The 17,813-nt window shown below is 36.6% G+C and overlaps 2 protein-coding genes across 3 annotated transcripts; both read left to right on the top strand.

Moving 5' to 3' along the window:
• Positions 1-1,994: 1,994 nt before the first annotated feature.
• SAB (HYPERSENSITIVE TO PI STARVATION 4) lies at positions 1,995-16,675 on the top strand. 2 transcript variants are annotated; one of them, NM_001198333.1, is made up of 24 exons: positions 2,114-2,432; positions 2,536-2,647; positions 3,068-3,334; positions 3,423-3,685; positions 3,874-4,093; positions 4,800-4,970; positions 5,071-5,148; positions 5,950-6,201; positions 6,479-8,584; positions 8,725-10,525; positions 10,719-10,816; positions 10,933-11,102; positions 11,183-11,513; positions 12,372-12,490; positions 12,742-12,988; positions 13,371-13,595; positions 13,824-13,963; positions 14,409-14,481; positions 14,661-14,762; positions 14,842-15,012; positions 15,100-15,411; positions 15,497-15,664; positions 15,800-16,160; positions 16,309-16,593. In NM_001198333.1, exons 1-24 carry the CDS (start codon positions 2,362-2,364, stop codon positions 16,416-16,418), a joined length of 7,968 nt encoding a protein of 2,655 aa, NP_001185262.1. In that variant the 5' UTR covers positions 2,114-2,361; the 3' UTR covers positions 16,419-16,593. The 2 variants fall into 2 exon arrangements, with proteins under 2 accessions (NP_176121.3, NP_001185262.1); NM_104605.4 differs by lacking the exon at positions 10,933-11,102 and having other exon boundaries at positions 1,995-2,432; positions 11,157-11,513; positions 16,309-16,675.
• Positions 16,676-17,423: 748 nt separating this feature from the next.
• Positions 17,424-17,699, top strand: AT1G58248 (Plant thionin family protein; the record flags this gene model as incomplete). Its single annotated transcript, NM_001084272.1, has 1 exon — positions 17,424-17,699. One exon carries the CDS (start codon positions 17,424-17,426, stop codon positions 17,697-17,699), a length of 276 nt encoding a protein of 91 aa, NP_001077741.1.
• Positions 17,700-17,813: the final 114 nt, after the last annotated feature.

The raw sequence follows: 17,813 nt of genomic DNA, 5'->3' as shown, positions 1-17,813 counted from the left end.
ATTGTTAATGAAAAAGATTTTACAGATATATAAATGTTAATGGTTGGACTTAAATATTTTCTGGTGAGTTCTTGACCTTTATTTAATTAGGAGAAGCATCATTTCGTAAATTTTCTTCCTAACAATTGTTTTTATGTGAACAGTACGCTTAATTTATTCAGTCCAACGGGGGTTGATGGATATAAAAGTTTAAGATTTGAATTAGGTTTATAGTTTAGCTATGTTTGGAAAATATATATAAACTAGAGATTTACATGAAAATTAGCATAATACAAAACAAAATAACATTTTAAGGAAATAAATTAAAACTAAAATTAAATATATTAGGGTTTATTTCCATCACCATGTCGTAAGTTTTTTTTTTTTTTTTAAATGTTGAAAAAGAAAAATATCATACAAAAAATCATAATAAATTGAGATAACAATTTATAAATATTAACTGTTATAACAATTTATAAAATAAACTAAAAGTTGAAATTATCTGTGAAATAGATTAATTGTTGAAATGATTTAACTAAACAGTTGAAACTGTTTATGAAAAGTTACGATAAAAAAACGCATCCATAGAAGACATTTATTCGGATTGAAACTTTCTTATAAAAAAGTAATTGTAATTTTTTATTTAGATTTAAAATAAGTAAAGTAAATCTTATTACGATTTTTAAAATAAACCGAAAATTACAATTGTTCATGAAATAAACTAAATATTGCAATGATTCAACTAAATGGTTGTCACCGTTTATGAATAGTTACAATAAAAAGACACAACCGTAGAAGATATTTATTCGGATTATAACTTTCTAAAAAAATAAAACCGTAAAATATCTTCTAATTGCGTAGAAGATGAAACTATCTCTCATCTTTTCTTCACCTGTAGCTTGGCATCGAAGGTTTGGGAACATAAAACTTTCAAAACCTCCCTAAACCTTAGGCACATCTCCTCTGTTCGAACAGAAGTTATGGCAACAAAAGCACGAATTGGAGAAGAGCCGTTAACACCTTAGATTATATGGTCAATTCGGCATGCACTTCAAAACAATAAAAGAAAGAAGCATCATGTCAGATCCAATCCCCGATGGAAATCCTCAATAAGATCAAAAACGGATCTCTTTACCATTATCTCAAAAGTAATCTTTCTAAAAATACCTGATAATCCGAAGATCCATAATAATCAACCAAATAAAAATAGATTGTAGCATCCCTATTCAATGTCAATAGAATACAACTCCAAATCTGTAAATTGATAATGATGGTAATACAAATATCCTTCGGTCACTGTCTTAATCTTATGTTATCCTCTATTCTCCTTAAAATTCTCCTCCAAAAACCATGAGAAGAACAACCAAAAACAAGATTAAATCGGATCCAACCTCTCCCTAAAAAATTGATGAAGATCGTTTCACGACCCGATCCACACCACAAAAACCCAATAACCAAGATGAGATCCCCATATAGGTCCAAGATACCACCATTGAATAATCCAAAGCAGACCACCAAATTCCACTAGCTCATTGTTGGGAATCAAAGCCCTACAGACTCCACCGCCGCCATCATCGAGAGAGAGATATTCTTGTGGTTAATGATTTAGAATCATATCATAAATAAGATCAACATTAATAGAATAAATAAATATTTTTCGACAGAACGAATTTAGCGGGATATTACTTAATAATAACTGTAAACTAGAAAATATAAATATTTTATAAATATATAATTTACAATCTTTTATAAATATTCTAATTAAAAAAAAAAATCGTATTGTATACGGCGGGTTAAAATCTAAATTGAACTTTAAATTACTAAACCATAAATCTGATCATTTACTATTTTAATTAATTATTAGAAAGGACAAAACACTATAAAAGTCACCTGAAGGCTAAAAAAGGCTAAAACAGGTTTAGCTCTCTGACCACATTGAATTGGACTCCCAAGGGACACAGTAGTAAATTAAATTTAAAGACATCTCAAACGTCTTTAACCAATAAAACCATAGAGTTTACAATACACCTCACCACACTAGATCCCACCTAAACCCATCGACCATCGTCACCAGTCACACATGGTCATCCATCAGACCAGCCAAACAGTCTCTCTCTCTCTCTCTCTTTCTCTTCTCACCCCTCTCTTTCTCTCTCTAGCGATCACACTTCCAAAACCTTGCGGATCGGATCTTTCTTCCGTGGAAGCAGCTCTCTAGTCTCACAATTTTGACTGATTTTGAAACGATTAGGGTTTAATTTGTTGGACTTGGGAAGTGTAATGGTGTTTTGCTCAGAAATCGTTTGTTTTAGTGCCGACGGTGGTTGAGTAATTAGTTAGTTAAAATCCGGCGGAGTTAGTTTTCTCTCTGCGGTGGTGGATATGGCTGCTTCACCTGCGAAGTTCTTCTTCGGGTTTCTCATTGTTTCCATCGTTTTGTGGATGATCTTCATGTGAGTCCTCCTCTCTGGTGTTGATCTTAGTTCAAATTAGTTTAAATTTGTGTTCAAAGCTCATCGAAGTAGATGGTAGCTTATAGTTTCAATTTGTGTTCAGACTCTGTTCCAGGTTGTTTGCCTGGATGCTTAGTAGAGTGTTGGGAGCATCGGTTGTGTTTCGTGTTGGTGGTTGGAAATGCCTCAAGGATGTTGTGGTGAAGTTTAAAAAGGTGAGTACTGTACAATGTACAGACCTGAGAATTCTATAAACTTGGGAGAGAACATCTTACAGTGGTTGATGTAGGCCTGTAGCTGAGAGCAAATGTGTCTGTAGAAGCTTGAATTTCGATCAATATAGTGAATGTTTTTTTTTTTTTTTTTTTTTTCTGTAGATGAGTTAGAATGTTTTCTGTTGAAGTTTGAATCGGATCAATTAAGTGGATGTTTTGCGTTGATGTAGCTGAGAAAGAATGTTTCTGTAGAATCTTGAATCATAATCAATGTAGTGGAGTTCATGTTCATCTGTCCCTTAGTCATTTTTGCATGTTTGAACGTGTTTCTATTGGGATAATAGTAATTTGCTAATGAGTTCTGCGATGACTAATTTTACCCTTAAGGATGATTTGCTGCTGATTTATGTGTTTTTTCAGGGTGCCATTGAGTCGGTGTCCGCTAGTGAAATTAAACTAAGCTTACGCCAATCCTTGGTCAAACTTGGCGTTGGTTTTCTTTCTAGAGACCCAAAAGTGCAAGTCTTGATATCTGATCTTGAAGTTGTGATGAGGTCCTCAACTTCAACAACAAATTTACAGAAAGCCAAAAGTCATAAACCTCGTACTTCAGGCAGGGGAAAGTGGATGGTGGTGGCTAATGTTGCAAGGTTTCTTTCAGTTTCTGTCGCAGATATGGTTGTGAAGGTAATTGGTTTGAGATCCAAATTCTAAGACTGCTCTTGGATAGGCACTTCTCTGGAAACCATTTTCTAACAACCTATGTGAAATGCAGACCACAAAGGTGATTGTGGAAGTCAAGGAACTGAAGTTGGATATAAATAAGGATGGTGGGACAAAGCCAAATCTATATGTTAAGTTGAATGTTCTACCAATTCTTGTTCACTTATGTGAATCACGCATAATTTCTGATCAATCTTCGAACGTAAGCTTTGAATGTTGTCCTGCTTCCCAAGCGTCCTCTGCCTCTCCAGACAGATCCGCTGCTACTTTATTTTGTGATGAACTTTCTCTTTCTTCCGAGTTTGGACATGACAGGTACCGTCATTGGTATCTGATTCTTATGTGAAGTAAATCCTCCTTAAATTGTAGATTGTTTTAGGAATTTTTTGCACTCCTGGTGATCTTTAAGATGGCTGTGCTCTTCTGTTACAGATGATAGATTTATACTGAATCAGTAGTTTGCTCACTGTTGGTAGTCTTTTGGTGTTTTTAACTGAATTTAGGGCAGTAGGCATTGTTGTACGAAACGTGGAAGTTACATCTGGAGATGTAATTCTTAATTTTGACGAGGATTCATTTCCCAAGAGCAAACAATCATCAGCTTCACTTCGGTCAGACGAAGTTAGAACATCAGCTACTGCTGCGTCATCTGCGAAGAAACCCCATAAAGAGCATCAGCTGGTGGCAGCACTTGCAAAGTATTCTTCGTCTTTTCCTGAAAAGGTCAGTTGGCTTAATGTAACATGCCTTGGCTCTTTCTTTGCGTTAACTTGTAACTATTTGTTTCCCAAAGATTTCAAGTGCGTTCTGTGAGTCTGCAATATTGAAAAGATTACGCTGGTATATAAAGTTAATTCAATGTTTCTTACTTTAAGCTGGTTGCTGGCGATAATTTCAATAATTTACTTAGAGAAATTCTACTGAACTTCTAACATTTTAGTACATTCTTGTGTAATACCATCAGCCTAGATGCTATCCTTTTAGAGAATCCTCTGCTCAAACGCATCTGTTTCTGTGGAGTACCATTGAAATTGTTTTATCTCTACATTCCAATAATTGATAGTTTTGGCATAGATTAGGCCATACAGACCTTTGGTTTATTCCGCAGTGGCCTTTTTTCCGCCTTTCCAATGATAGCTGTATAATTTTCCCTATGGTTCTTTAGATTTAGCAATATGCATAGCAGGTTTTCTAGATTTCAGTTAAAGTTGGTTCTTATGATTATCTTGAATTATGTTGTAGTGAATTTTCTAAATTTTTTTGAATCCTATATACATAACTATCAAAATGTGAGCCCTCATTTGTAGGCTAGCGATGATTTCTGTTTGCATTATCACTGCGTTGTTACGTTTCAGTGTCCTCTGTTTATATGATGTGTAATCAGAAGAATTCATCCAACGTCTACTGATAGTTTGGTCATATCAAGCAGGTTTCCTTCAGTTTACCCAAACTGGATGTCAGATGTGTAAATCGAGAACATGATCTTCTTGCTGAGAACAACATTACAGGAATTCAACTGAGGAGTGTTAAATCAAAATCTTTTGAAGACACAGGGGAGAGTACACGTCTTGATGTTCAGATGGAACTCAGTGAGATTCATGTATGGCCTTGTGATGGTAGTTCTTTCAGTTTTTGTTTATTTCCAAATTTTATTATTTAGTGTTGTTCCACTGACACTATGCTCTCGTGTTTCTTTGCAGGTTTTTAGAGAAGCTGACTCCTCTATTTTAGAGATCATGAAAGTTGATGTGGTCTCTTTTATCTACATCCCAGTTCAGGTTTGAAAGCGATGACATTATATATTTCAGTTTTTCACGGTTCTTTGCTTTTGACTCAATGCTCTGGCTTTTAAAAGTTAGGCCTATTGATTTGTATCTTTACAACTGAATTTCGATTGACATGTTTCCTGCAATGCAGTGTTGTTCGTCCTTTCTTTCATAATTGTCTGGCTTTTATATCACTGTTACAAAAGTATACCAGCGCGACAGTATGAGAGTTCATTGCAGATTAGGTTTTTAGTAGCTCCAGAATTAATTTTCAGAACCGATGCTGGAACTGTTGCAGGATACATTTGAAGTACACATGTTTTTGAATTGAGAGTTGATCCGTCCAACTCATTAGCAGATTTGCATTTCTGTGTTATATGCTATATCAGCTTGTACATTTTATTCCTGATAGTTTCTTTTCATACCTATTTGGGGTACTTCCCTATCCTTCATAACGTAGATAAGTGTTTTCAGTTTTGAGCTTCAGATATGTGATTTGTTTTATATATAATCCAGAGTGGATTTCAATATAGATAAGTAAGCTCTGATACTTGGATTTCTGTTTGTAGTTTTACTTTTCGATTTTCCTAGGAGATCATGGAATCTTTCAGTTCCCAATATATTGATCGATCTAATTAAGACACTTGACAATCTCTTTCCTATCACCAGAAAGGAGAAGTACCTCGATCTTGTATTATATGCATTTATGTAGAGCGGACAGTATGTTATGCTGGTGTGCATTAGTTTGAGTTATACTGTTTAGACCATGTTTGTGTATGTTGTTATATACTGATGGTTACCTTCTATTTTCAGCCTGTTCTGCCTATCAGAGCTGAAGTTGATATAAAGCTAGGAGGTACCAGATGCAATCTATTCATTTCTAGGCTACAGCCATGGTTGCGCCTTCATTTCTTAAAAAAGAAAAAACTGGTGCTTCAAGAAAAAACTCACAATCTCGAGAAAACAAAAGCTGCTGATATGAAGGCCATCATGTGGACAGGCACAGTTTCAGCCCCGGAGATGACGGTGATGCTGTATGGTACTGAAGATATCCCGCTGTATCATGTAAGTAATGTTATCCATGTATATCTGTAAGGTTTGAACATGAATCAAAGCTATCGTGCTGTACATCTCATTATTTGTATCTTGTACTAGATAATATCTGATTTAGTTTTGTCTAAATTAGTCTTTATATATTAACAGAACTTAATCTGTAGTTGTGAGATAGGGCCAAAAACTTTTCACATCATGATTGTTTAGTTCTTTATTTTGCTGGCAACATATGAATTGGTTTTACTAGGATGTTAAACACTCTTTTTTTTGCTTGGTGTAATATATGCAGTTTTGTTCACAGTCATCACATGTGTTTGCAAATAACGTTTCGAGTCTGGGCACAGCAGTTCATGTTGAACTTGGTGAACTGAATCTGCATTTGGCAGATGAGTACCAAGAATGCTTTAGAGAACACCTTTTCGGAATAGAGCCAAACTCTGGTTCGTTGATGCATATAGCAAAGGTTAGCTTGGATTGGGGAAGAAGAGATAGGACATCATCTGACGAGGTTGGTTTCAGAAGTAAATTGGTACTCTCAGTAGATGTGACTGGAATGGGTATCTATTTTTCTTTCAAGCGCGTTCAATCTCTCATAATCAATGCTCTGTCCTTCAAAGCTCTATTTAAGACATTATCTGTTACTGGGAAAAAGATGAATAAGACTGTTAGTGTGCAACCATCCAAGGGATCCGGGAAAGGAACTAGGCTTGTGAACATCAATCTCGAACGTTGCTGTGTAAATTTCTGTGATGATACAGGATTGGATAATACAGTTATTGACGATCCTAAATCTGTCAATTATGGATCACAAGGTGGTCGGGTTTCATTTAGTTCACTGGCTGACGGCACACCACGCACTGCGAGCATTCTGTCCACTGCTCCTGAAGCTTGTAAAAGACTGAAGTACTCAGTCTCTCTTGAAATATCACAGTTTAGCTTTTGTCTCAACAAGGATAAACTCTCAACTCAAATGGAACTTGGAAGGGCAAAATCCATCTACCAGGAGTATCTGGAAGAACATACGCCTTGTTCGAATGTCATATTGTTTGATATGCACAATGCTAAGCTTGTACGTCGATCCGGTGGTCTTAATGAAATTGATGTCTGTTCTCTCTTCAGTGCTACTCATATTTCGCTGGGTTGGGAACCTGACGTCCATCTATCTTTTTATGAACTGTTTTTACGTTTGAGATCCCTGGTGTATGCACAAAGGCATAAAGAACCTGAAAGCGGGTGCAATAAAGGCATCTCTAGTGTGAAAGATGGTGGCCCGAGTGAAAAAATAAATCAATCCAATTCTGTTAACAAGCAGAAGAAAAAGGAATCTATGTTTGCTATTGATGTGGAAACGTTGACTATTTCAGCTGAAGTAGGAGATGGGGTGGAGGTTAAGTTGGAGGCTCAATCAATTTTTTCTGAGAATGCCTGTATAGGAGTGCTTCTTGAGGGACTTATGCTTGCTTTTAATGGATCTCGAGTGTTTAAAACTACAAGAATGCAAGTATCAAGAATCCCTACTGCTACGAATTTGTCTGATGCAGTCCCTGTAATGACAGATGGTCCTTGGGACTGGGTAGTACAAGGACTTGACGTGCATATTTGTATGCCATACAAACTGCAGTTGCGTGCCATAGATGATTCAATAGAAGAGATGTTGCGAGGCTTGAAACTTATATCTGTAGCAAAGGGAAAACATATTTTATCAGGAAAGAGAGAAAGCTCAAAGCCTAAGAAATCTAGTCCAAAATTTGGCCGCATAAAATTTTGCATACGCAGACTAACCGCAGATATTGAGGAAGAACCAATTCAGGGCTGGCTTGATGAACACTATCAGCTGGTGAAGAAAGAAGCCTGCGAGTTGGCTGTCAGATTGAAATTCCTTGAAGATTTGATTCACAAAGCTGGTCAGTCTCCTAAAGGGGCAGAAACAAGTGCTGTATTAGATGAGAGAAAGATGTTTTTTGATGGGGTTGAAATTGATGTTGAGGATCCTGTAGCTATTAACAAAGTGAAGGAAGAAATTCATAAACGGTCGTTTCAATCATATTATCAGGCATGCCAGGGTTTAGCTCCCTCAGAGGGTTCAGGTGCCTGTAGGGAGGGATTCCAGGCAGGTTTTAAGCCTAGTGCTGCTAGAACTTCTCTTCTTTCTGTTTGTGCTACAGATTTTGATTTAAGCTTGACGGCAGTTCATGGTGGTGATGCTGGTTTGATAGAAGTCCTGAAGAAGCTTGATCCTATTTGTGAAGAAAACGACATACCCTTTTCTCGGTTATATGGAAGCAATGTTTACTTGAATACTGGAAGCTTGGTAGTCCAGTTAAGAAATTATACACTTCCTCTCCTCTCTGGCACTTCTGGCAAATGTGAAGGTCGTATTGTACTGGCTCAGCAGGTATTGTTATTTTCTTGTTTTTCTTTTCCATGCCATCTGTGGTAGGGTGTAAATCAATAATCTCTCCTGTTCTCTAATTCAAGCATGTTGATCTCAATTAAATGATTATTTGACTGCTTGTTACTGTTTTCTTAAACTAGGCAACATGTTTCCAACCACAAATTTCCCAAGACGTCTTTGTAGGCAGATGGAGAAAAGTGAAAATGTTCCGGTCAGCCAGTGGCACAACTCCGCCGTTGAAGACCTACTCAGATTTGCGTATACACTTTGAACAAGGAGAAGTTTCATTTGGGGTTGGATATGAACCAGCTTTTGCAGACATTAGCTATGCCTTTACAGTGGCTCTTCGTAGAGCTAATCTAAGTCATAGGAATCCAGATATGGTACAAGTCATTAAAAAAGAACGAAGCTTACCTTGGTGGGATGATATGAGAAACTACGTCCATGGCAATATCACTTTATCTTTTTCTGAATCAAAGTGGTCTGTTCTTGCTACAACTGATCCATATGAGAGTCTTGACCAACTTCAAATAGTGTCTGGTCCTATTGAACTTAAGCAGTCAGATGGTCGTGTATTTGTCAGTGCTAAAGACTTTAAGATTAAATTGAGCAGTCTAGAGAGTTTGATTAGTCGACACTCCTTAAAAGTTCCAGTCCGCGCTTCCGGAGCTGCATTTATTGAAGCCCCAGATTTTAATCTTGAAGTTACAATGGACTGGGATTGCGAATCTGGGAATTCTTTGAATCATTATCTCTATGCATTTCCAGCTGAAGGAAAGCCTCGTGAGAAGGTCTTTGATCCGTTCAGATCAACATCACTCTCGCTTCGGTGGAATTTCTCCCTTAGACCCGAAAAATTCCATCAGTCTCCCTCAAGTACTGAGCATCCAACAGATGTTGGAACTGTCTACAGTTCGCAAGACAAGCCTGACAGCATTCCTCTTGCATCCCCAACTATGAATCTTGGAGCTCATGATTTGGCATGGATACTTAAGTTTTGGGGTCTGAATTACTATCCTCCTCATAAGTTGCGTTCTTTCTCCAGATGGCCTAGGTTTGGCGTCCCCAGAGCTGCAAGATCAGGAAACTTATCCCTAGATAAAGTGATGACAGAATTTATGCTCCGTGTAGATGCCACTCCTTCCCTGATAAAGTACATGCCTTGGGACTCTGATGACCCTGCTAAAGGACTGACCTTTAACATGGCAAAGCTAAAATACGAGTTATGCTATAGTCGCGGGAAGCAAAAGTATACATTTGAATGCAAGCGGGATGCACTTGACCTTGTATATCAGGGTCTTGACCTTCATGTACCCAAAGCTTTTATTAACAAAGATGAGCATCCTTGCATTCCAGGAAGTGTTCAGGTTTTGAGGAAAAGTACTCAGGATGCTTTGATAGACAGAGTACCATCTGGGAAGGACCATAAAAGGTATGAAAAGCATCGCGATGAAGGGTTTCTATTGTCTTCTGATTATTTTACCATCAGAAGGCAGGCCCCAAAAGCAGATCCTGAAAGACTATTGGCATGGCAAGAGGCTGGAAGAAGAAATCTTGAGATGACATATGTACGGTCTGAGTTTGAGAATGGAAGTGAGAGTGATGAACACATACGATCAGATCCTAGTGATGATGACGGGTACAATGTTGTTATTGCTGACAACTGTCAGCGGGTCTTTGTTTACGGCCTCAAACTCCTGTGGACGATAGAGAACAGGGATGCTGTTTGGTCTTTTGTTGGTGGAATATCAAAAGCATTTGAACCTCCTAAACCTTCTCCTTCTCGTCAGTATACTCAGAGGAAGATTCATGAAGAAAACCAAAAGGAATCTTGTCCAGAAACGCATCAAGGAGAAATGTCGAGATCTTCTGCAAGCCCTGGAAGAAACCTCCCTTCATCACCGTCACACTCAATAAAAATTGAGAAATCAGATGACATTGGTATGTCTTGATTTCGGTCAATGTCTGTTTGTGATTTATTTTCATCTTACTCAAACTTTATTAAGTTACTGGAATCTCTTACTATTAATAGAAATCTAGAACGAATATAGCAACTACGAGAGTGGCAGAGACCTTGCTAATATAATCTCAATGCATCATGTACTTTAACTTTTGACCTGGATGTATAAACCAGGTACAGTTGAGACCATTGAATCTGAGGAAGAAGGGACTCGTCACTTCATGGTGAATGTCATTGAGCCACAGTTTAATCTTCACTCAGAAGAAGCTAATGTAAGTAATTATTGCCGCGTAAGAATGCACGTTTAACACCTATTACTTATTTTAGAGCGTGGTAACACTATAAGTCTTGGCTGAATAAGTTTACCTTACTTGCATTCAAACTTTAGACTAGTCATATATTCAAGCAGTGTGCAGAAAAAAATATATCATTTAGGTGTAGAAAAGAATTCGAGCAGAAAAAAATATATTACTGGAATCTCTTACTATTAAAAAAATATATATTCGAGCTGCATGATGATATTATTAACCAACAGAATTATTTTTGTTATTGTCTTTGGTGTAGAAAAGATTTTTCTGACTGGTTAATAAACCTCTCTTTGATCAATACCAGGGTCGCTTTCTGCTTGCTGCTGTTAGCGGTCGTGTCCTAGCACGATCGTTTCATTCCATTATGCGTGTTGGTGTGGAAGTGATTGAGCAGGCTCTTGGCACTGGAAGTGTTAAAATTCCAGAATGTAGTCCTGAAATGACATGGACACGGATGGAAGTTTCGGTAATGTTAGAGCATGTGCAAGCCCATGTTGCTCCCACTGATGTTGACCCAGGTGCTGGATTGCAGTGGCTCCCAAAAATTCGCAGAAACTCCCCAAAAGTGAAGCGTACTGGGGCTCTACTTGAAAGAGTTTTCATGCCTTGTGACATGTATTTTCGGTATACTAGACACAAAGGTGGAACTCCTGATCTAAAGGTAACACCATTTCCTTCTGCATCTGCTCGCATGAGCCAATGCACAAAACACCATTTTCATCCAAAAGTAGGCATAGAAAAATCTCTGTTGTATATATAACTATGGCCTGGGCTTCTACTATGATTAATTTTCTTCCCTTGAAAAGGCTACAAATTAGATTGGTAAATACTAGATATAGTTAAAAAAAATTCAGGTCACACAATCCCGATAATAAAAGTTATACTTGACATTTTGTTTATGAGTTACTATTCAACTTTATTAAATTTGAAATACAAGGGGAGTGTCTACAGAGACATGTTTCGTCTATTTCTTGGGCATTGTTGAAAAGCTATAGTTGCTCGTTGACACTGCAACTATAGTGACGAAATTCTGAAACATATGTTTTCTGCATTGGCTCATGCGAGCAGATGCAACCTAGTTAAAAGACGTGTTCTGTATCTACGTTTTTTCATGATAATATAGCACTAAATTCTGGGAGTTGATATAAGTTTTGAACTCTTTGAAGTGGTGTTCTGTATCTACGTTTTTTCATGATAATATAGCCCTAAATTCTGGGAGTTGATATAAGTTTTAAACTCTTTGAAGTGGTGTGCAATTAATTTGGACGTCATGTTCTTTTTTTGTCATGTGTAACAATCCAACTTCACATTCATTGATAGAAAATTTTCTCTGTATAAACTAGTAGGTTTCTGTGAACCAATAAATTTCGCCTGTTAGGAGTAATTCAGTTGATGTACACATGTAATTGATACCTTATGTAACTAACATTATAGGTTTCTTTCGTTTCAAGGTCTTTCTAGAGAAATAACCTAATTCTTATTTTTTCTAACAGCTGAAGTCTCATTTATGCATTTGTAGGTGAAACCACTAAAAGAGCTTACTTTCAATTCGCACAATATAATAGCTACAATGACATCTCGACAATTCCAAGTTATGCTGGATGTGTTGACCAACCTTCTCTTTGCAAGGCTTCCAAAGTAAGTATTAAAACCTGAATAAAGTTAAAAGGGTAACCCACACTTTTCATGCCAATTTTGTCCATTTTCTTTTGCGTCTTGCTGTAATCAGCTTGAAATAAACATAAGTAATTTTTTGAATCCATGTCACTGATGTTTAGAATCCATGTCAGTGCAGTTCGCTGATGATTAGGGTTAATCTTCAAATACATTTTTCTCTCTGTCTATTTTTGAACATTTTCTAGCATTGAGGAGATCCTTTTATGATCCAGGCCTCGGAAAAGTAGTCTCCAATGTCCCACGGAAGATGAAGATGTTGAAGAGGAGGCTGATGAGGTAGTTCCGTATGGAGTTGAAGAAGTGGAACTTGCAAAAATCAACCTTGAAGAGAAAGAGCGGGAGCGAAAGTTGCTTCTTGATGATATTAGGAAATTGTCTCCTTGTTCGGACAACATGGACGACACACATATCGAAAGGGAAGGTGAATTGTGGATGATTAGTACCAGAAGATCCATACTGGTAAGACTCTACAGAAAGAAGTATGTTTAGATGCTAAATTATGATGATAGTGTGAAGTAAAAGTAGCTAACCTCTAAATTAGCCATTAATCTTTCACATCGCCACCCACTCACACCCAATTGAATCAAAAGGAAGAGACGGCATTCAAACTTTAGTTCTTTGATGGTATAAACGTTACTTTTATGACTCTTTCGTTATTGATTCAACTTGTTTCATTAACTAATGGGCGCTGGGCATGCAGCTATTCAGTTAGAGATTTCTGTTCTCCCTAAGCATCAGCCTTCTGTTTGGCTTCTGTTTTATTCTTGAAAGTGTTTCTGTGAATTTATTTTGTGGTGACAATATATAAGTTTATGTTGCAATTTTTGCTGGTCTGTTTAAGGTACAAGGATTAAAGAAAGAGCTCACATATGCACAAAAGTCTAGAAAGGCGGCTTCTGCATCTTTAAGAATGGCGTTGCAGAAGGCTGCACAACTGCGAATAATGGAGAAGGAGAAGAACAAAAGCCCATCATATGCTATGTGTATTTCGTTACAAATTAATAAAGTTGTTTGGAGCATGCTTGTAGATGGTAAATCCTTTGCTGAGGCAGAGATAAATGACATGGTAAGTATAAACATTCTGTATATTCTTAGTCCAGTGCCGTTAGAGTCGTAGCATCACATAATCACATTTTCTTATTCATATACTGATTAGTCCTATGGAATGATGAGCGTAACTTGCGTAGCAATTTGCTTACAAATTTTCCATGGTCTACTTAATTAATGACTGACTTGGTCTATTGCCTGTTTAAATTAAAAGGCAATACATATTTAATTGGATTTATACACGCAGATTTATGACTTTGATCGGGACTACAAAGACATTGGTGTTGCTCGATTCACCACCAAGTACTTTGTTGTTAGGAACTGTCTGCCAAATGCAAAGTCAGATATGCTTTTATCAGCGTGGAATCCTCCACCTGAATGGGGAAAGTACGTTTTCCTTACATGCTTATTTAATGTACTTGTATATTTTCCATATTACATGATTGACATTTTAATCCTAGATGATGGTTTCTTAGTACATGATCTGGTCTTGTTCTGTCTTTAAGTCGTCATAAGAGTCATCTTGTCACGTTGTGTTAAGTGACTTCCTTTCTGTGATATTGGTTCATTTCGTTAAAAAGTGACATATCATCTTATCCAAGAATTCTCCTGGGAAATGCACATCGTTGTGGATTTTCATCCTAAATTGTTAATAGAAAGTATCCTATGTAGTGTGAATGTGTGATGTAAATCATCGTTACTTTGTCATCATTATTTGATGCTGGTTCTGATTTTGGGTGTGTGCTTCCTCTTTCTATTTGATGCACTTAAACTTTGTGTCAGTTCCGATAAAGTCAGTTTCATTAAAAGTGATCTATAACTTTGTTTACAGGAAAGTCATGCTACGTGTGGATGCAAAGCAGGGAGCGCCAAAAGATGCACACTATCCCCTTGAGCTTTTTCATGTAAGTATCTTTCTTCTTTCTTTTTCTCTTCAATTTTTCGTTACTGAATTCATAAACGTAACCACTATAATTAATAATTGACTCAATTATTTGTGGACTATTTTACATCTTTTAACTGAACTCTCTTTGCTTTCTGTGTTTGTGTAAAATTTGTCTGATAATTACTGCAAAACTTGTAGGTGGAGATTTATCCTCTAAGAATTCATTTAACAGAAACGATGTACAGAATGATGTGGGAGTATTTCTTCCCAGAAGAAGAGCAGGATTCACAAAGTCGACAGGTCACAAATCACATCACAACTTAGCATTTGGATGAAAATCCGATAAATTAAAGTTTATATTGGTTCCTTGTCTCTGCAGGAAGTTTGGAAAATTTCGACAACAGCCGGTTCAAAACGTGTAAAGAAAGGGTTGGTAGGTCATGAATCTTCTGGACACGCCATTAAAGATGTTGAAGCATCTCGAATGAGTTCTTCAGCTCTCTCTGCTTCTGCCGCAGTGCAGTCACAAAGCAATGATGACTCTGTACAAGTAGGCGTTCACCTTTATCTGCACTTCAAAGTTTTAAATCAATTTTCTGTTACTCGTTTTCTGATCTTACTTGCATTCCCTTTGCAGAAATCAAATGTTATATGCCTCAGGTCTAGCACTGGTGCGTCAGCTCAGGAGTTGAGAAGAACATCTTCTTTCGATAGGGAAGAAAATGTGGCAGAACCCATAGCTAATGAACTTGTTCTACAAGCTCACTCTTGCAACGTGTCATCTTCTATTGAACAACAGGAGGATTTCTCTAAACAGAAGGTCAAAGAGATCAAACCTGTCAAGTCTGGCCGCTCTTCTCATGAAGAAAAGAAGGCTGGAAAATCACACGAGGAGAAGAAGTCTAGGCCTAGAAAGATGATGGAGTTTCACAACATTAAAATTAGTCAGGTAAGTAAGCTAGTTTCTACAACTACTCTAAATTAAATCTCAGATATTGATTTACCTTAATCGTTTTACATCATTTTCATTTCAGGTGGAGCTTCTAGTTACTTATGAGGGCTCAAGATTTGTTGTAAATGACCTCAAATTGTTGATGGATACATTTCATCGTGTTGAGTTTACCGGGACTTGGAGAAGGCTTTTTTCCCGTGTTAAGAAGCACATAATCTGGGGAGTATTGAAGTCAGTTACTGGAATGCAGGTGAGAAATATCATGCGTGAATAGTCTTTATGAATCCACTCTTCTGAAACATGATGCTTGTAGAATAAAATGATGTTTAGGTTATGAGGACAAGATAAGCAAGCTAATATAGTCTCTATCCATTCACATTTTCAGGGGAAGAAATTCAAAGACAAGTCACATAACAATCGCGAGTCTACTGACAATGACCTGAATCTAAGTGACAACGATCAAACTGGGAAACCTGATCAACAACAAGTCACATGGTTTAAGCGTCAAAGTGATGGAGCAGGTGATGGATTTGTTACTTCTATTCGAGGACTCTTCAATACCCAAAGACGCAAGGCCAAAGCATTTGTCTTGAGAACTATGAGAGGTGAAGCGGAGAATGACTTCCACGGGGACTGGAGTGACAGTGATGTTGAATTCTCTCCTTTTGCTCGGCAGTTAACTATTACAAAAGCTAAGAGACTCATCAGACGTCACACTAAAAAATTCCGTCCAAGATCTCAAAGAGGTGACTAGAAAACAACCCTCAACTCTTATCGTATATCTTGAAATACTTTCAAAAGGATGGAAGCCATATAGCTGTTCCTGAAGATCTTATACATATAAGAACTGTTCATGACTCGGCTTTTGTAATGTTTTGTTTTTTTTCTCCTTAGGTTCAACATCTCAGCAAAGAGAATCACTTCCATCATCTCCAATAGAGACCACTCCATTTGAAAGTGGTTATTCAAGTGGATCTTCACCATACGAAGATTTTCGGGAATAAAAACTCATTCTGACCAAATTTTGTATCAAGGGTGAAATAGGAAAAGGAAAAAAGGTATATTAGAGAGAGAGTGACAATATTGTACAGAGGTATATTGGAGTATAAAATTAAAATCAACAAAGCTTAATAGAGTGTGCCTTGTCGGCAAATTTGCAAATAGAAAAGCTTCAAGTCCATGTCCTTGAACTTACTGAAGCGCTCAAAATAACAATTATCTTCGATTTTTTTAAAAAAGATTAAACAATAGATTTTGCTTTCTCGCATGGGAATCCATAGCCTATTTGATTTGGGCAAAAAAGAATCAACGTCTCTATTGGAAAAACTTCGGTTTGAGTGTTTCGATTATAAGTCTCGTAGATTTGGAAAGAGAAAATCATTTTTTTAACCTTTAAAATGTCATTAGGAACTCTATCGGACTTCATTCCGAGAAAAAGTAAATTAAGTTATCAGTAGAATAAGTTATCAGTTCCACTTATGAAACTTATGAAACTTCCACATTAGTAAAATAGTAACATCACATCAATCATCATTGTTACAGAAAAATAAAGAAAGCAAAATGACATTTAGATGCGGAATGATAAAAATTAGTTATTGTTGAATGGCCGAAACAACCAAAAAAAGAAGTTATAACAAGAAATGAAAGACGATTTATATATTGTTTGGACGCTAACAGTTAGGGTTGTCATTTGGGTCTTACAACTATGGACTGTTCATGTCAATTTAATTATAGTCAGTTTTTAGAGAAGTCCAAACTGTATGCTTAATTTTGGACAACCAATAACATAAAAAAAAACTAACTTCTTAACCTGAAAAAGAAAGCAAACGGACATGCCTTAAAATAAATAATTTTAAGTGGAGAAAACTACTTTTGCTATATAAAGAAAAAAAGATACAGAAAGCCAACTGATCAACATTAATCTTTTTGTTATAAATTTGTTTTCTATATAACACAAAATAAACTTAAATTTGTTTGAACACTCGCAAACTCATCTCGATTTTCAAATAATGGCGCCTCAAACAATGAAAAAGATATGCAGTGTTTTGATGATAGTAGTTTTATTTATGATGATGGTTTCAACATATGCGAGTACACTGGAAGTGTGTGTTAAACATTGTGTCCCAAATCAATGCATGAAAGTTTCTGAAAAGGCAACTCTTCCTTTGTGTGAAAATGCATGCAAAAAACTCTGCAATGAAAACAAGTTTTCTCATGAGAAATCGATCGTGCCTCGAAGTTACTGCGATGGGTTATGGTGGTGGCTATGTAAAAAACCAAAATAACTAAAACTTGGGAAATTTTTAAAAATAATATATGTGTTTCTCCTATGTGAAAACTTGTTATATATCACATAAGTATGTAGTTTTAATCAATATAATAATTTCATGTAATTTTAT

Source organism: Arabidopsis thaliana, assembly GCF_000001735.4.
Source record: "Arabidopsis thaliana chromosome 1 sequence".
In the NCBI taxonomy this organism is placed as follows: Eukaryota; Viridiplantae; Streptophyta; class Magnoliopsida; order Brassicales; family Brassicaceae; genus Arabidopsis; species Arabidopsis thaliana.
The sequence above is the reverse complement of the archived record's forward strand: the minus strand, read 5'-3'. Positions and strand labels throughout refer to the sequence as shown.